The 17,321-nt window shown below is 55.1% G+C and overlaps 6 protein-coding genes across 6 annotated transcripts; 5 read left to right on the forward strand and 1 right to left on the reverse strand.

The window, feature by feature from the left end:
* Positions 1-15: 15 nt before the first annotated feature.
* On the forward strand, positions 16-4,586 carry BU26DRAFT_505331 (uncharacterized protein; the record flags this gene model as incomplete). The annotated part of the gene is made up of 9 exons (XM_033826843.1): positions 16-1,327; positions 1,378-2,068; positions 2,114-3,006; positions 3,290-3,450; positions 3,503-3,564; positions 3,626-3,703; positions 3,759-3,924; positions 3,988-4,059; positions 4,449-4,586. The coding sequence occupies 9 exons, from the start codon at positions 16-18 to the stop codon at positions 4,584-4,586; spliced, it is 3,573 nt and encodes a 1,190-aa protein (XP_033684284.1).
* A 668-nt stretch (positions 4,587-5,254) lies between these two features.
* BU26DRAFT_315695 (uncharacterized protein) lies at positions 5,255-6,800 on the forward strand. The gene is made up of 3 exons (XM_033821980.1): positions 5,255-6,084; positions 6,183-6,387; positions 6,447-6,800. The coding sequence occupies exons 1-3, from the start codon at positions 5,647-5,649 to the stop codon at positions 6,782-6,784; spliced, it is 981 nt and encodes a 326-aa protein (XP_033684285.1). The 5' UTR covers positions 5,255-5,646; the 3' UTR covers positions 6,785-6,800.
* An 803-nt stretch (positions 6,801-7,603) lies between these two features.
* On the forward strand, positions 7,604-9,015 carry BU26DRAFT_457274 (amino acid transporter). The gene is made up of 3 exons (XM_033824941.1): positions 7,604-7,810; positions 7,862-8,098; positions 8,186-9,015. The coding sequence occupies exons 1-3, from the start codon at positions 7,689-7,691 to the stop codon at positions 8,814-8,816; spliced, it is 990 nt and encodes a 329-aa protein (XP_033684286.1). The 5' UTR covers positions 7,604-7,688; the 3' UTR covers positions 8,817-9,015.
* Positions 9,016-9,302: 287 nt separating this feature from the next.
* BU26DRAFT_426267 (uncharacterized protein) lies at positions 9,303-11,065 on the forward strand (the record flags this gene model as incomplete). Its single annotated transcript, XM_033823662.1, has 3 exons — positions 9,303-10,177; positions 10,227-10,659; positions 10,709-11,065. 3 exons carry the CDS (start codon positions 9,303-9,305, stop codon positions 11,063-11,065), a joined length of 1,665 nt encoding a protein of 554 aa, XP_033684287.1.
* Positions 11,066-11,607: 542 nt separating this feature from the next.
* BU26DRAFT_531179 (uncharacterized protein) lies at positions 11,608-14,972 on the forward strand (the record flags this gene model as incomplete). Its single annotated transcript, XM_033831007.1, has 6 exons — positions 11,608-12,672; positions 12,722-13,116; positions 13,165-13,262; positions 14,066-14,255; positions 14,340-14,696; positions 14,783-14,972. The coding sequence occupies 6 exons, from the start codon at positions 11,608-11,610 to the stop codon at positions 14,970-14,972; spliced, it is 2,295 nt and encodes a 764-aa protein (XP_033684288.1).
* Positions 14,973-15,986: 1,014 nt separating this feature from the next.
* BU26DRAFT_531181 (uncharacterized protein) lies at positions 15,987-17,045 on the reverse strand (the record flags this gene model as incomplete). The annotated part of the gene is made up of 1 exon (XM_033831008.1): positions 15,987-17,045. The coding sequence occupies one exon, from the start codon at positions 17,043-17,045 to the stop codon at positions 15,987-15,989; it is 1,059 nt and encodes a 352-aa protein (XP_033684289.1).
* Positions 17,046-17,321: the final 276 nt, after the last annotated feature.

The raw sequence follows: 17,321 nt of genomic DNA on the forward strand, positions 1-17,321 counted from the left end.
TCCTCGTCCCTTGAAATGACTTCGCCGTCGCCCTCCCCCTTGCTCGAAGATCTCAACTCAGACGCCGTATCGCTTCAAACGACTAGCCGCCTTGAGTCTGGTCTGAGACGCGATGAATTGGCCTTCGCATGGAGGCCCAGGCGAGAGTTGAACTTGCTGGGCTGTTGGGAGACAGTCGTTCCTGCAGCGATACGATTTCCAACTCGCCAGGTCTTCAGGCCAGCACGCAGCATCCACCAGGCGGCGACGGGCCTCATCCGCGACCATGCCGTTCTTGCCGCTCTCGCGCCGGACGAGAGCCAGCTTGCCGAGCTCGAAAACATCTCCGCAGCAGTAGTCTCCGCTACGTCGACATACGATGCTGCCGTTGGCCACCTACTGTCCCTCGGTTGGATCTCCTGCGAAGGCCCTTGCGACCACCAACCGCTCCGGGTACTCGCGCTGCCGACCGGTGAGCTGGGCAATATACTCTGCCTACACGTGCTGACCACGGAGCACCATGGCTGGGGACTCGACAAGAGCATATGGCTGGAGGGCCCTTCAATGAGAAATGGAGAGAGCGGATACTGGAATGAGGAGGCGGCACCTATTCAACAAGTGTGCTTTGCTCAGTCCGAAGACCGGCATTCCTTTCTGGCCGTACGGCTTCCGCGGCGGACAGTTCTGTTCCATCCTGTCTGCGGCCATGTACGCAAGCCCGTCGGGGCGTCTGACCACTTTGCGCTCCCGCCCTCCCCCATAGCTGCACGCCCAATTGGGCACATTGCAATGGAACAGACGGGAGGTACGCCCCACGCCGACGTCGCTTTCAACCCGCACAATCAGCGTCAGTTTGGCCTTGTGGACCAGCGGGGAAACTGGTCTGTCTGGCACGTCCACGACGGCGATGAAGAGGGCCAATACACGTTGACATGTAACAGCCAGCACAGGTGCACTTCCACGGAGGATGAAGCCATTTCGACGCCTAGTCCAGTAGAGGATGGTTGGGCACGCATCTTGTGGCTCACTAAGGAGACGATCGCGGTGTATGACAGGCGACAGATTGCCGTCTTCGATGTGGAGTCAAGCCTGATACAGCTCGAAAGCCCGAGGCTGATCGCAGAGAACTCGTCTGACTGGATCCTGGATGTTAAGAAGCACCCAAAAAATAAACGCCAATGCTACGTGTTGACGTCGTCGCGACTTTTCTTACTCAACGTATATGGTATCAACGAGGCAGCTGACGCCGGTTACACCGCGGCGGGAGCTACTACCCTTGACTCATGGTGCCATTTCCGGTCTCCGGAGGACATTACACTACAGCTCAGCGTCCATTCAACCCACCAAGGTAATATAGTCGCCTCGCTCCTCGCTCACCCGCTGACCTGGGGCAAGCAGAATTCCTCGTCTTCGTTCACTCGCGCCTGAACGCCCTCGTCACGACTTTTCGCTTCGAATATCATGCTTCCAAGCCCGCACGGTCAATTTTGAGCTCCGATCCGACTCTCCTACGTCTGGATGGCTTGGACCCGGAAAATGGGCAGCAGCGCATCATCCAATTTCATCTAGAACCGCTCTACTTCGGCGCAAATGTTGGTGAAGATCCAGTATCGGGGCCAGGGCAAGCATACTCGAAGAGTGGTATTGAGTTCTATCAACTTTCCGCGCTGCTCTCCGATCTCACCGTCCGTCAGGTGATGCTGTACTCGCTGTCGCGTTATTCCAACCGGGAGCACGACTTTCCCTTGTTCGTTGAGCCCACTTCCTGGACCGAGATCATCCGCAGCCAGCCCGAGGCGGAAGTGGTGGACGACTTCATCGTCCCGGATATGTTGGGTGATACAGCAATCCGGAATCTGGAGAGGAGCCGATATGACCTATCCGAGCCCGTCGAGCGGCAACGCCGACGAGCCCCACAAGATTCTGTCGACTATCGCTTTCTTTACGATGCTCTGCTCGTAAATAAAGTCTCGTCAATCGTTGAAGATACACTTTTTCCAGAACCGGTGGACATGTCCGCTGTGGTCGCAGAGGCGAGGCAGCTGTTGGTAGAAGAAAAAGGCCCAGTGGACGTTCCTCTAGGAACACTGTAAGTACTTCGTTTGCTTCAGCTCGTGCAGGCTAATCAATAAAGGCTAGATTTTGCCGGGCTCGACATAAGTCTGTCTGACGTCGATGAGACCTCATCGAAGCTGCAGGATCTGTTGCCCCTGGAAGATGAACGAGAAAGGCTGCAGCTACAGCGTATTGCGTGTGCTCATGTTCTTAACTTGGCGGACGGACTTGCAGAAGAGCTGCCTACCGTGTCGTCCCTCTACGACACCCTGCTTCAGAACTGGATCATGCCGCTGCCGACAGAGGTCCCGATCCGAGCTCGCCAGAGTAAAGAACGCCTTTCTCGACGTATCGCAGCGGAAGCCGTGCTAGCTAGCCTCCGCATACGTCGTCCACGGGCGAGTCAGGAACCAAGTGGCTCTGAGCCTGCCTCAAGCCGCAGCAGCGTTTCTCTGTCGAATACGTCTTTCCCTCCTCCAGGATCTGCCCGTGTGCTGTCTTCACTTCCACCCCGTACGAGCAAGGCGTTTTCGCCGACACCCTCTCCGGCAATTACTCCGGGATATAATCCGCTCAGTAGCCTGAGCGAACACCTGCTAATGGGCCAACCGCAACCAATCACCGTAGCGGCTAGTATCAACGAAGTTCTGATGCACTGGCAGCCTGGAGCGGATCCTGCTACCTACGATTGGGAGGCAACCGAGAGCAATCTGCAAGATGAGTGGGAAGAAGACCGAGAAGCAAGCCAGGTATTGCGTGACAAGGCGAGAAGAAAGAAGCAGCGGCAGGAGAAGAGGCAGGAAAGAGAAGAGGAGCTTTTCAGAGGCATGGCAGCGACACAGCCACAGCCGCAGCCGCCGACTTTGAGAAGTTCACCAGGGCCAACGCTTCATGCGACTAGTAGCCAAGCGGCCCCGCAGAGTCAGAGCCAGCCTTTTGGCGGATTTATCGTGCAAAGCCAGGTTGAGCCAGGTAGGCATGGTGGTAGACCCTCAAAGAAGAAGGTGAAGAATAGGATAAGCGGGTTTTAGAGCGCGGCCGCGGCCGAAAGGAGCAACAGACTTCAATCGTCGAACAGGATGCGCCATGCTGTGCAGTAGGAGCCACTAAAGCCGGGTCCGGCCTCGTACCTGATGACGGCGTGTGAGAAGTGGGGCAGTCGGCGGGGTAGCTTTGAGCTCTGGGTCGGATCCGTAGCTTCCTCACCTCACAAATCGGCAGACATCCTACAAAATTGTCCTCATATCCACACCAGTCCTTCCTACTCCTGCTTCCATTTCAAAACCACCCCATCGATCAATTGCAGCCAGCAAGATGTCAGGTTTCCCAAGCCTACAACCCGCGTTCACTGTGCGCGTAGATATCGACGCGCCAATGGCCGTAGGCGCACAAGCGGGAAGACAATTAGCTATTGTGGTAAGTACAAGCCCTGCTGACGAAGACGAGAGCCTTGTTAACGTGGTGATAGCCAATGGTCAGCGGGACCGTAAAGAGTGAGCCGGGTTTCGAGCCAGCGCTTGACGCCGAGCTGTACGTTTGCATCCAGAAATCAGATCCGTGCACAAGAGGGGAGTTATTGATGGTATTCCAGACATGGCGTCGGCTACGACTACATCCACAACGACGCCGATGACGGTAATATGCGTCTCGATGTGCGCTCGCAGGTCAAGTAGGCTCCTTCGTTTCCTCTTCCCATGCACTGCACCTCACTGACGCGCTGCAAGGAATAACGACGGCACCATCTTTGCGATGTATTACAAAGGCACTGTCGCTCTCACCGCGGGCGTCAAAGCCGTCCTGGGAGGTACGCCGGACGCCAAAACTACGGACTATGGCGACTCTTTTGTCACGTTCAACTTCGAGACGGGATCGGCGAAGTACAAGGAGCTGGTGAGCTAACTCCGTGGTACAAATATCATTTCGAAACATATGCTAATCGTACTGCTACCTTAGGAGAATGGGACGTATGTGGCTGCGGGCCATTTTGTCAAAGAGTCGGGCCAAGGCACGGTTGTGGAGTACAAGGTTAGCAAGGTAGTTAAGGGGTAGGTGAGTGCGATTGGAGAGATGTACTGAGGGGAGTACGAAAGGAAGAACTGACGATATGCAGAGCGTCTCGCACAGGAAGTGGAGGCGCGAAGCTTTAATGGAAAAGGCGCTGCGATGGAAGTTCAGAGATAGCGGCTGCGTCGAGCGGGTTTGCTGGGCTTCCTCTTCCACTGCCGATTTGAAAATGGTTATGCTCAAGTTATACATGCCTTAACGTCGTCCTTACTTGTCGCTTCTGTCGCACATTTACTGTCAGCCTTCTACCCTGAATACATGCTACTCTCCCCCAGGGGTTACACGTACCACACTTACAGCTCAATTCAGAAATTCGAACAGCTGGCATGGCGCCATAAAAACCGCTCCAGGTCGTCGTCCGGATTGCCTACCCGCGCGAGAAGTTCCCGACGGACTCCGAGCCAGAATTGGAGACAGCAATCAGCTCCGTTAGCTTCGTGCACGCGTCGAACGATGGGGAACGACGGGATGAAGCGAAAGAACGCTGACTCGGAAGAAAAAAAAAAGCATAGCAGCTAGGAAGAGCAGAGGGTTGGGAGACAATGCATCTGGGCCAAGCTAGAGAAGAGGTTTGAACGGGAGAAGTGGAGGCGCGAGGCTGCTGAGAAAAGGGATAGACAGGTAGACGAATACACCGAGGTATGATCGCGACGACGCTGTAGGGCATTCGGCTCTCCCTTCTCCCTAAGACATGTCGCCGAGTCAAATCGGACTCTAACGCACGTTAGTACCCCTTGGGCTTGGCTATATGTGACGGTCTATCGAGGGCGTAAGCGCTTCTAAACGACGATAGAACGCGACAGGGCGTTTCGATGAGTGCCCCGGCGTTTCTGTACCATTCCTTCACGATCTAGCTGCGTCAAGTGCTGACTTATCTTTCTAGTAGGCAATTCCCGTAGATGATTGGGCGCTGCTCGAACCGCCTCGTGCAGACGGTGTTGTCGTGTGGTCCTTCAGCCTCCGACGCCGTCCTCGCAGTGTGTTATCAGGTGGCGAGACCTCAACTGCTGATCAAAGCCGCAGTGTATCCATCGGCCGTAGCGCTTAAGGCCGCCTTCATTGTTGCTCCGCCGTCGAGCAATCCTCCCGATGCGACATGATGCTCCTCTCACGTTGACGCGGTATCATGTGCACCGCTTAGAGGAAACCCGCGACAGCTCGCACAGAGCGAAACCCCTAGAATCTCTCCCAATGAACCGGTGCTCTCTATTCTTCTCTTAGCAGCTATCGCCTGAGTATAGAGCCCCGAAACACCTTGAAAGCGGACCGCCGTCCACTGCAGGGCTTCGAACGTCGAACCCCCGCTTCGCCGCTGCGCTATCACGCCATCGCCGGTGTGTCCTGTCACAGCGCAGTGCCTGAATCGGAGCTGATCATAGCGCAGCGGTGCAGCGGTGCCGCGACGTCGCTAAGCCCCCGCGTCGCGCATATTTAAAACTTCGACGTATCGCCGCCTCGACACATCGACACACCGACACGTCGACGCAGATTCAGCCCACCCCACACCCACTACACACCCACTAAGCGCATACCCCTCAAACCGCTATCATGTCTGAGGACAGCTACACGCTCAATGAGCTCGTCGCCTATGGCAAAAAGAACTTCCGCACCGAGTACGCGGCCGTCGCTAACACTGCGCTGTACAACATGCAGAGCCGCGACATCGAGGACACGGACGGCGACACGGACACGACCGATGTGCTTCTCGTCGGCTTCTTCAACAACAAGTCGTCTAACAAGCAGCTATGGGCCGTCTACGTCAAGGATAAGGCGGGGCAAGGCGGGATCATCTTGTATCAAGGCAAGGTTGGGGAGCGCTTGAAGGAGGTCCCGGAGCGGCAGAAGGGCAATATCCGTCTTGACGAGCCGTTTCTGAGCATCCACGGCAAGCATCAGACTAAGGAGAAGCGCGAGGCGGGGCTGGAGCGGCTCGGGGTGTTTGTCGAATTTGTGAGCATGTTGATGGGGAAGGTCGACGTTCTGAAGGTATGTCTTTCGATATTTGCGAAGATTGGCCTGAGGGCCTGCAGCTGTAGAGGACGGACGAAGCGATCACGGATGACACGTGCTGACGGTGATAGAAGGTATCGACCAAGAACCCACTGGAGCTGTTCCAGAAGGCCTGCAAACTCGCTGCTCGCGGAGTCCAGAATATGAACACCGCCGGTGGGGAGCGGAGTACCGGCTCGGGGGCGGAGACGGCGGCAAACGGAGGACGTGATGTGTCTGCCGTGGCCCGAAAGCGCAAGCGCGCCCAGGGAGATGATGGAGAGGCCCCCGAGGCAGGCGGTAAGATCCCCTTCTTTGCGTAAAAATTTCGATCTCTAGGTCTAACAGAGGATGTATAGGACAGGGCCTGCGGCGCAAGTTCCCAAACCTTCCCCTTCCCCGGAAGACGAGGAGCACCCAGACCGACGAGCCATCTCAGGCCGTCCAGCCATCCCAGGTCATCCCCTCCTCTCAAGGCACCGGCTTGATCGCCGCGGTTCAGACCTACATCAACGGCCTTGAGCTTGATCTAGTCGCTGCGAAGCAGGATGCGAACGATTGGAAGAGCAAGTACGAGGAGCTCGAGAAGAACGCGGCGAATGGGGGCGCTGAGGCCGAGGAGCTGAGGAAGCGGCTGGACGAGGCGAACGCGAGAATCGCATCATGGACGGAGACGATGCAGGGTCTTTTGGACTAGGAAGTAGGGCTTGTCGTCATGGGTCCTGGTTGCTACGGTGGTTTATTGGCTACGTGGCGCTGTCTTCTCTTCTTCCGCAGTGGTTTTGCACAGCGGAATGCGGCTTGCTTGATGGATGAATGATTGCCTTCCTTGTAGAGGAGGCGGTATCGATGGATCTCCATCGCGATACTTAGGGATATATTAGAAAATGGATGGATACATTCCTCATGCTGCAGCTGGCTATCGGTGACCGTCTTGGACAATCTTATGCCGCATCTTCTTCGACAAAAACTTTACTATCTCAAACCCCCTGCCCACATACTAAGTCCTCTCAGCGTTGCTTTACGATTCATGTTCTACACCACGGTCATCATCATCAGGGATTGGAGTACCGCTAGTATGAACACATTCTACATCTCATTTTATTTTTCAATGTACGCGTACTACGAAGACGTGATATACATCCCCACAAACAGTGACGAGGGCGCCAGAGGCTCGGATCGGCCCGTTTCCACGCAGGCACGACCATGTGCCTGAGGCAGCACCAGCCACTTCAAGGCAATGGCCGACTGCAATTGACCTAGCCGCCGCGTTCTCTGCACGTTACCTCTGTCTGCTTTGTAGATTCGCCACGCACTCCTCCCATTGCATCGGTGCCGTGCGGACGCTTGGGGACAATCCCGAGCTATGTACCTTGTCTAAAGTTTACGAGAGGAAACTAATTGCGCTGATCGGAATTTGGCCTCGTATGTAACCTACGCAAGCAGATCGTGAACTGCCTTTCCCTAAAAGCATAAAAGCTGCGGCTTACTTCTGGACTGGTCGTACATAGCGGGACTGAGCTGCTCTATACCAGTCATTCTTTTGAAATAAGTCACATTCGTTTAGAAGCTCATCATTGCGTACTGTTGCTACCTCCACCATGCGCTCCTTTCTTCTCGTCGCGACCCCATTTCTTTTATCAATCGCATCCAACGTAGCCGGCCTTGCCATTCGACAGGCCAACAGCTCAGGAACATGTACTACCAACCAACGCAAAGCATGGTACGTCGCATTGCTGCGCTATGAGGCGTCACCCATACTAACTGGACTCAGGCAGAACTTGTCCGACGACGAGAAGGCGGCGTACATTGACGCGGAGCTCTGCTTGATGGGCTCGCCTCCGCAGCTCTTCGACTGGGCAAAGAATCGCTGGGACGAAGTGGTCTATGGCCACGTCGTCCAGTCGAATGTCATCCATGATGTAGGCGCATTCCTGCCGTGGCACCGGCTTTATATGCGTGCCCATGAGTATCTGCTGCAGACGGAGTGTAACTATACCGGCGCTCAACCGTAAGATCTTCCCATACATAGCAAACTATTGGAAGATTTCAGTTCGCTTCTACCCCTCCTCCCATACAGCCGTCTAACAGCACACAGATACTGGGAAGAATCGCTCGATGTCGCCAACCTCGCCGGCTCCATAGTCTTCGACCCCGACACCGGCTTCGGAGGAAACAGCAACGGCTCCTGCATCACCGACGGCCCCTTCACCCAGCTCGAGCTCCACATCACCCAGTCCACGAACTACGCCAACTACTGTCTCACGCGCGACTTCAACACAGACGGCTTCCAAGGCGCCACCCCCTCTAACGTCTCCTCATGCTACAACAGCACCACGTACGAAGCAGCCTACACCTGCTACAAGTCCAGCCCGCACACCGCGGGCCACGCCGGCGTCGGCGGCACTATGCTCGACGCCGTCGCCTCCCCCTCCGATCCGCTGTTCTTCCTGCACCACACGAACCTCGATCGACTGTGGTGGGAGTGGCAGCTCGCGAATCTGACGGCCCGCTTGACGGATATGAGCGGGAGGAATGTGCCGCGGCCGAGCTATCTGGCGCAGAACAATTTTACGTATCCCGGACCGGAGATATTGGATTATGATGGCGATGAGGGGAACGTTACGACGCTGCATCATAACCTGTGGATGGTGGGACTTATTCCGAATGCGACGATTGGGGAGGTTATGGATTTGAGGGGGGAGCTGATTTGTGCTGAGTACGTGTGAGGGGAGGCTTGTTCATCTTCTGTGGGGGTTTGATCTTAGTGCCGTGGAAGCAGTTCGTGTGAGTAGAAGAATATATGGATTTGGATAGCTGGCGTACGGTGGGCGTGGCTCTGTGCAAGGAAGAGACGAGGCTGCCACGATGCATATCGGAAGCAGATCGATCGGCGGCGTTCATAGATGCGCCGAAACAGGCAAGGACTCACCGAGATGCAGCCGCTTCCCCACCTTTGCACGCGTCTTTCCACCCCAACCTCCCAACGTCATCTGCAACACAAGCCCACTATTGCTATCAGGCTGTTGCACTCACTTTCTGTCGTCGAGTCCTTCCTCCGACGTCCCTGCATTAGTGCATCGCGATCCTGCGAATCCGACCCATCGCACGTGGCTGACCCGACCTGTGCGATGCCGGCTGTATAAGGGGCTCCGCCGCGTTGGGTGCTTCGCAAGCACTTTTCCCGACGCGTAGTTCTCGCAGGCCTCGGGGGCATGGCGCCGCGGAAGGGGACACGCAGGGCATGCGACCCCTGCTCGATCAGAAAGGTCCGATGCGACGGTGGCCAACCCTGCTCACGATGCGAGGCCGCCAGTTGGGACTGCACCTATCTTAAGACGCACGGCAAGTCGGGCCCAAAAGGGCCTCGGCGAACAACTGAGGCTGCCATCAGGAAATTGCAAGAGCGCAGCAGAAGCAGCCTCGACCCAGGACCTAGGAGCGAAAGCGACACGAGTCTAGACGATGCGAGTCCAAGCACTACTGACTTCCCTCTCCTGGATCCACTGCCTCCTACCAGCGATCCGCCGTTGGACGGCCTAGGATGGCCGGATATCGTCAGTCCGACCTTCGCGGGCGCACCTCAGCAGCCTCAGCGAATATCCACGTCCTCCATCTCGCAGTATCTAGAAGTCTACCAGGCTCGCGGTTATCCGATATGGCCAGTTGTGGATACAGAAATCCTGATCGCCCGCCTCCTAACCCATCCGGATGACTTGGAAGCTTACGGCCTCGCTACAGCTATTTGCGCAGCTACGATAAGCCAGTTCCGAATCGATGCAGAGCTAGGAAGCCCCGGGGACGGACACTTTCGGGTTGCAAGCGGTGTATTTGAAGCCGAAGCGAAGAGAGCACGCAACGAGTCAGATCACCGAGAGAATGTGACGCTCTGGTCTCTCCTGTCCACCTTCTTCTTGCACGTATATTCTGCAAACATTGGTCGTATGGCTGCATCGACCGTCTTCCTTGGAGAAGCGATCACGAAAGCGCACATCATCGGACTACATAACCCTTCCTACTATCAGCCCATGCACATCGAACAACAGCAGCATAATTTAAGGATATATTGGCTTTTGTTCATTACTGAGAGGTATCCGTCTTGACCCGAAAAGCGTTCAAGATTACTGATGGATGTTCAGAGCCCATTCGATCCAACACGATGTGCCCACCATGCTGAAGCGAACGCCGGAGCTCCCATCGCTAGACAATCTAAACGATGGCTCCATCACGCCCGCATTCATCCAGCTTTGCCACCTCTTCAATATTCTAGATGTAACGATGACCGCCGACCCAGCTACTGCCCGCAATGCGCTAGCCTTTGCTCACCAGCAGCTCGCAGATGATGAATCTTCACGCAGCTTGCAGAACGAGTTGCAACGTGCCGATATCTCCATGACACAGCAATGGATGCGCATCTTCCTCTGGCAGCATGCCCTGAGCGTAACCAGCCTACGCTCCACGGACGAGAACGACGAATTTTCTTTCTCGTTCCCCGCGAAGGTTGCGCAGATGGTTCTCACTCATGTGAGCAGCTTGAAGAAAGCGAGCTTAGAAGCGCACGGTCCTGGAATGGTTCGATGCACCTCTCCTACAACAAGACACCAAGCTGACCTGCGACTAGGAGTCGAAGTTATTTGATATCGCGAACTCGCTGGCGGACGTCATGATCTTCGTACCGTCGCTCAACCAAGATGCCGGGTTCGGCATCGGACCAAGAGACCTGATTCATTCGCTTTCTTCTCTGCTCGCATCCTTTAGGGGAGGCAATTCCGCAGTAATAAATATCCTGCAGGACAAGTTGACAACGTTGGGCATCTCAAACGTCTCACCTCAGAAGCTAATCGATATATCCTCGGAAGACGAGCTCGATGAACGGAAGGACGGCACACGACGCTCCGGAACATGGAGCGACAACGGGGCCTACACGCTACCAGCGCCCATAATTCCAGCTTTCCCAGCGGCGTTGGATGCGTTGTAAGTCCACCGCCAGACACTCTTCCAAATATGGGGGTTCGCTGGTTTCCAAGATCGGGAACCACATCACGTGACTGCAACATCTCCAGCTTCGTAACGATCCCCACTCCCTAGCGTCAGACGTTAAGCTTATGCAGCGTCTAAAGCTTGATTGGAGCGGGTTGCCGCGGTATCTTCCCCTCCACCTGTTTCTATGCAATCTGCCCTGTCCATTCTCGACGACACACCGCGTCAATCGTGCTAAGGATGACGTGCTAACCGAAGCGCCCCGGCCCATCCAGGGCACCAATCAACACGCCCTATACCGACATGACAGTCTCATGGTTATCAGGAATCCCGATTCCACGAAATACTACTCTTGGATGATGCCATCTGCTGACAATGACAACTGCTGTCGCACCTTTCCAACCTCCAGCAGGCGCTCTGCCTGCTGCGAGGACAACGTCGACGATGACTCCTGCGACGCACTTCCTCCATTAAATCAAAGCATTCGGTATCATGTTTCAAGTTCCTGACCTTGATCCCAGCTGCGCGGCATCCAACATCATGGCATGGACCGGAGACGAAGAGCGTCCCTTGCTCTCACGATCCACCTCGCCAACGGAAAGAGCGAAGACGGTGTCTGGAAGCAGGACGGGAGAGGGCGTGACGCGCTCTGTCGAAGACGATGTGCTACCGGAAACCTCGATCCTAGGGCGAACGCTCAACTGGCCGAGCGCGTATATTCTCGTCATCTCGCGTGTCATCGGCAGCGGCATTTTTGCGACACCTGGAGTGATCGTGAAATCTGTCGGCAGCGTCGGGCTTAGCCTCACCCTCTGGGTCATCGGAGCCGTCATTGCAGCTTGTGGTCTGGCGATCTCCTTGGAATACGGGTGTATTCTCCCTCGGTCCGGCGGCGACAAGGTCTATCTAGAGTTCACGTACCGCAAACCGCGCTTTCTCGCATCGACTTTGGTAGCCGTTCAGGCGGTGCTCCTCGGATTCACGGCCAGTAACTGCATCGTCTTTGCGCAGTATACGCTGTTTGCGTTCAACGTGGAAGGAACCGATTTTTCGCGCAAGTCGCTAGCGGTCGGTCTGCTCACAGCGATTACTATTGTGCATGGCTGCTTCCTTAAGACCGGAATTGCTGTCCAGAACTTCCTTGGATGGCTCAAGGTTGGGCTCGTGGTCTTCATGGTCTTTGCCGGGCTCTTCGTGGTCATGTTCAGACCGGCGGACTCAGGGCAAAGTCACTTTCCAGGGGGAGCAGATCTTTGGAGGGATACGGAGTGGAGCTGGGGCGTCATCTCTACTGCTCTCTTCAAAGTCTTCTATTCCTATGCCGGCCTAAGCAACGTCAACAACGTCCTCAATGAGGTCAAGGATCCGGTTCGAACACTGAAGTCGGTATCAATAACGGCGCTGCTCACTGCATGCGTTCTGTATCTTCTAGTCAACGTCGCATACTTTATCGTAGTTCCCCTTGATGAGATCAAGGGGAGCCGGGAGCTAGTTGCGGCCCTCTTCTTCGAACGCTGTTTCGGACCGGGGCTAGGCAAGATGATACTGTCGTTGGCGGTGGCGCTATCGGGCGCTGGAAACGTTATGGTGGTTACCTTCGCTCTGGTGAGCACTCACAGATATTCCTTCAGAATGGCTTACTGAAACTATTTAGGCTCGGTTAAACCAGGAAATTGCTCGTCAAGGCTTTCTTCCCTGGTCGGAGATTCTCGCTTCTTCGCGACCATTTGGTGCGCCTATGGGCGGTCTGATAGTGCATTACATTCCCTCACTCCTAGTCATCGTCGTGCCGCCATCCAGCGAAGTCTACTCCTTTATTCTGGAGGTCGAGGGCTACCCTGGCCAACTGTTCGCTCTGGCAATCTCGATCGGTGTGCTATGGTTACGATACAAGCGGCCAGACTTGAAGCGACCATTCAAGGCTTGGATCGGAGCAGTGGTCTTCAGAATCGCGCTCAGCATAGCTCTATTGGCTGCACCGTTCTTTCCTCCCAAGCATAGAACAGGAGGAATTTGGTACGCTACGTATGCCGTAGTAGGGATCAGCATGTAAGTCGTCTAGATTTTTTGCTGCGATGGTGTACTGATTGATCGTAGTATCATATTTGGCATCATTTATTGGTACGTCTGGATCAAACTCATACCAAAGTGGAGGGGGTACCGTCTTGAAGAGGATACCAGTGTGCTCGATGATGGCACTACGATTACCAAACTCGTTCATGTTCCTAGATAATCCGAGTAATGTTGGTATCTCACTGGGGGCGTCTGGCGAGCCCCATTTCCGATTGATCCCCGGGTAAAGGAGAGCTTCAGTGCCACACCATGATAATCACAAGGACTGCGCCGGTCTACCCATTTTCGTACTACAAAATGCGATACGTATGCCGCTTAGAAATACAGCGTCTACTAATCTGACAGCTATGCTCTGATGCGTGTCGTGAACTGATAGCACGCTGCATTTATCAGCATGCACGTCGTTCAAACGACTACTGCTAACGCAAAGAGACTGGCTGCCGAGTCCAGCGCCTACGAATATGCAACACATCAACAGTGGGCTCTTTCCAACGGACGAACAACGGATCGTCTGATCGTGCATTCAGCTTTGAAATCGATCACGGAGGTTTCTTAGCCGATTGCGTGCTTGCGGGGAAGCAGGGGGAGTCGTACATACTACCCAAAGCGCCATGTCAGAATGTCAGACACCACGTTTGAACATATAAGAAGGCGCAAAACCACCGCCCAAGTAACCCCCTCTCAAAAGCAATATCCTCGAATTCAACCCAACGCATACCAATCGAAGTACCATCAACATTTACTCCCAACATGGCGACAGCAGCAGTCCAGCACCCGCAATCACCGCCCTCCTTCCCCCACCAAATCCTCACCAGCACATCCAACCCGCCCGCCCCCGAGCCGCAAGACGTCGCCACAGTGCTGCACTACCACAAGCCGAACGCGGACGGCTCCCCGCCAGCCCCCACATACGTCGACCGCCCAGAGACCTACGACCGCCCCTTCGAAGCGCACCCCGTCACCGTCCGCGACGTCGCGGGCCGCGAGGCCGAGTACTCGCTCGACGGCAACGGCTTCCAGTTCCACAAGCACACGAGCACCGAGAAGGAGTTTGTCGATGACGAGAAGATAAAGGCGGAGTACTATCCTGAGACGGAGCAGCTGCTTAAGGATGTGTAGGTAGACAGACGCCTAAGCCGTCCTCCTTCCCAGATAAATGCATGAGCCCAAGCGCCCAGTCACTCTAACGAGCCGCGCAGCACCGGCGCCTCCCGCATCTTCATCTTCGACCACACGATCCGGCGCCCGCCGCCGAGCGCAGAAACCACGGACCACCGTCTGCGTCTGCGCGGCCCCGTCCAGCGCGTCCACATCGACCAGTCGTACAGCGCGGCGCTGTCGCGCGTGCCGCACCACCTGCCCGCCGAAGCGGCGGAGCTGCTCAAAGGCCGCGTGCAGATCATCAACGTGTGGCGCCCGATCAAGCCGGTGCAGCGGGACCCGCTGGCGGTGGCGGACGCGCACAGCGTGAGCGATGGCGATTTGGTGGTGACGGAGCTGATTTATCCGAATCGGAGGGGGGAGACGTATGCGGTAAGGTACGGGGCTGGGCATCGGTGAGTTGGGTTTATTTTTTCCTAGGGATGTTGGTTGGATTGGATTCCCGCGCGAAGAGGCATGGACTGGGCTGATGAGTGCGCAGGTGGTTTTATAAATCTGGGCTTGCGCCTGATGAAGTGATTCTTATTAAGTGCTTCGATTCGAAGCTGGATGGGAGGGCGAGGAGGGTCCCGCATACGGCGTTTCATGTGCCGGGGACGGAGGATAGGGAGGGGAGGGAGAGTATTGAGGTGAGGGCTTTGGTGTTCCATGAGGATGATAGTTTGGAGTGAATGGGGTGATGGGACGTTGGATGGATGCTCTTTGGATTTGGGGTAAGGAGATAGGGCATGATGAAGCCGGATGAAGGTTTAGAATCTCCTGGATATCACGTGCACTCTGTTAACCTTCTTTTTGGGGCTTTGTATCCGGCATGGGTTCTGGCGGAAGACGTGGCCTGACACTCATTATAGTAGATAATGCAGCGGGGTTTGCATATTCTCTACTAGATGACGGTCGTTGAGTACCCCACAAGCAGACAGTCCAAGTTATCCATTGGCCTGGCCTTGAAGTATCTTGCCGATGCGCATGCGAGAGCTGTCGCATCTCATCAGCGTAGGAGATTGTCCATGTAAGCTTTGAGCCGCAGATCGTTTATGGCTTAGCTGTGCATATCTTCGCTGTATCAGATCGCTGCAGCGTACGTTGGCGGTGATGGCCTCCAGGCGCCCGTATCAAGTAAAAAAGGCCAGTGTATTCGGTTCCAGGTTTGGCTTTGATATGCTGGGCATGAAAGACAGCAGTAAAATAGAGAAGATCAAGCGAAGCGCACGTATGCATGTGAACACTTGTGAACGAAGTGAAGAACTGAGGGTGTGATTGATATTTAGCGCAGGACTGAACGGGAGATTGAAAGAGGATTTAAGAAATAAAGTATAGAGAAACGGAGTATTAAGGGACACTAAGCGACTTTCGAGAACCTCCCTACCCGGATTTTACGAGCGCATCCGAACTCCAACGCTGTTGAGACAGGCTTGTACAGTGTGATGATACAGAAAGTGGAGAGAATGCAAACCGAGAATGCAAACCGAGATTGCCAAAGTGAACTCCGAGTACACACCAACGTGCTGCTAGCCTAAGAAGCGTGATCGTCCCATCTCATTTGGTATGTCCTTCTCCCGCGCGCATTCGCTAGGGAAATGACCACTTCTAGACTAGAGACCCTTTCCGCTCCCGCGTTTCCTGATTCCAAAAGCCATGAAAGCTGATCAGCCATCGTGTTTCCACGAGCCATTGTCTCTAGGCTTCTATGGCGGGACGGCGGACGACGCCGCCTCACCGCGACACCAGAGGCACACAATGCGCGCTGCTTCGGACTGAAAAGAACGTCCACAGCTGCACGCGGCTGGTGACAGGAGCTTTGCGCCACGGGAAAATTTCTTGTCCGCGCTTATCTCGCGTCGATAACAACACAAACAGAGCCAGCGATCCAGAAAGCGGGCTCTTAGAGTGCATTGACATTCCTTCGGATACCCGTTGCTGATAGATTCGCATTCTCGAAGGAAACATCTCCCGCAGAACGATCGCTTTCGTTGTTCGGTGACGTCCCAAAACGGTTGAAGTACAGGTGACGGATGAGGCGAGTCGGAGGACCGCGAAAACTGCAAAGGTCCGCTTCCCAAGTTGAAGTCGAGGATCTCGGCGACCGACTCCGGCGCCGCGTACACGCCTGCTTCGAGAGGAAGGTCGAGAAAGCCTTGATCGTGGTGTGGTTTCGAGCGTGTGGCGGACGCGTCTACCCAAGATGCAGTATCGTTGCGACCGAGGTGAAGAGGGCTGATAATTCCCATCTCTTGTGACGACAGCAGGGCAAAACCGGAGAAGTTCGGCAGTTCGTCTGGCTCGTCTGGAGGCTGGTAGTGGCTCTGATACACGCAGTGAACCCGACACTCGTCGCAAGTAGTGCGCTTGCACGATGTACAAGGCCGACTTTCGACTTCACGGTTGAGATCGTGGGTGCCGCATTGGACGTAACTAGTGCAGTCGAATTGAGTGAAGTATTTGGATTTCTTGTGTAGCGAATTCCGGAGGCGGACTCCCTTGCCGTCACACGCCATCTTTTTGAGGAGGGTCGAACGGCTATCTTTGCTCGAAAAGATCATCCTATGGGCGGCCTTCGATGTCGCTGCAAGAGCGAAAAGATCCTTCGGGAATAGGTAAGATGTTATGCCTGACAATAAGCCGTACTGTTGGAGAGCTTGCAGCAGCCGACATGGTTCCTTGGCAGCGGTGTCGGTGACGACGTTTGATGGTTTCTTCTGCGGGGCCATAACGGCTATGTCCTGGGACCTCTTTCTTTTCTTCATGGTCTCGAATTGGTGGGACCCGGAATGAGCGCTGGGGCGCTGCGGCGGATGCAGCATGTGCACTGACGTGGGAGACAGCGCGTTCAGGACATGCGAGGCCGGATGGTCTTTCCTGCGTAGATTTGTCTTTTCTGCAGCGCCACAAGAGAAGGCTCAGCCAAGGACTCGCAAGATGTATAAACAGAGTAAATCAACGGCGACTGAAGATAAGCAAAGTGAAGAGCGCATGTAGACATGCACGTGTAGGTGAATGAAAGGAAGATCTGATACTTGCCG

This window comes from Trematosphaeria pertusa (genome assembly GCF_010094035.1).
Source record: "Trematosphaeria pertusa strain CBS 122368 unplaced genomic scaffold BU26scaffold_7, whole genome shotgun sequence".
Taxonomy (NCBI): domain Eukaryota; kingdom Fungi; phylum Ascomycota; class Dothideomycetes; order Pleosporales; family Trematosphaeriaceae; genus Trematosphaeria; species Trematosphaeria pertusa.

Coding starts and splice junctions, on each gene's coding strand:
- BU26DRAFT_315695 (XM_033821980.1), top strand. CDS start 5,647: ATGTCTGAGGACAGCTACACGCTCAATGAGCTCGTCGCCTATGGCAAA. Junction 6,085..6,182: donor GGAAGGTCGACGTTCTGAAG/GTATGTCTTTCG, acceptor CGGTGATAGAAG/GTATCGACCAAGAACCCACT. Junction 6,388..6,446: donor AGAGGCCCCCGAGGCAGGCG/GTAAGATCCCCT, acceptor GAGGATGTATAG/GACAGGGCCTGCGGCGCAAG.
- BU26DRAFT_457274 (XM_033824941.1), top strand. CDS start 7,689: ATGCGCTCCTTTCTTCTCGTCGCGACCCCATTTCTTTTATCAATCGCA. Junction 7,811..7,861: donor ACCAACCAACGCAAAGCATG/GTACGTCGCATT, acceptor AACTGGACTCAG/GCAGAACTTGTCCGACGACG. Junction 8,099..8,185: donor AACTATACCGGCGCTCAACC/GTAAGATCTTCC, acceptor AACAGCACACAG/ATACTGGGAAGAATCGCTCG.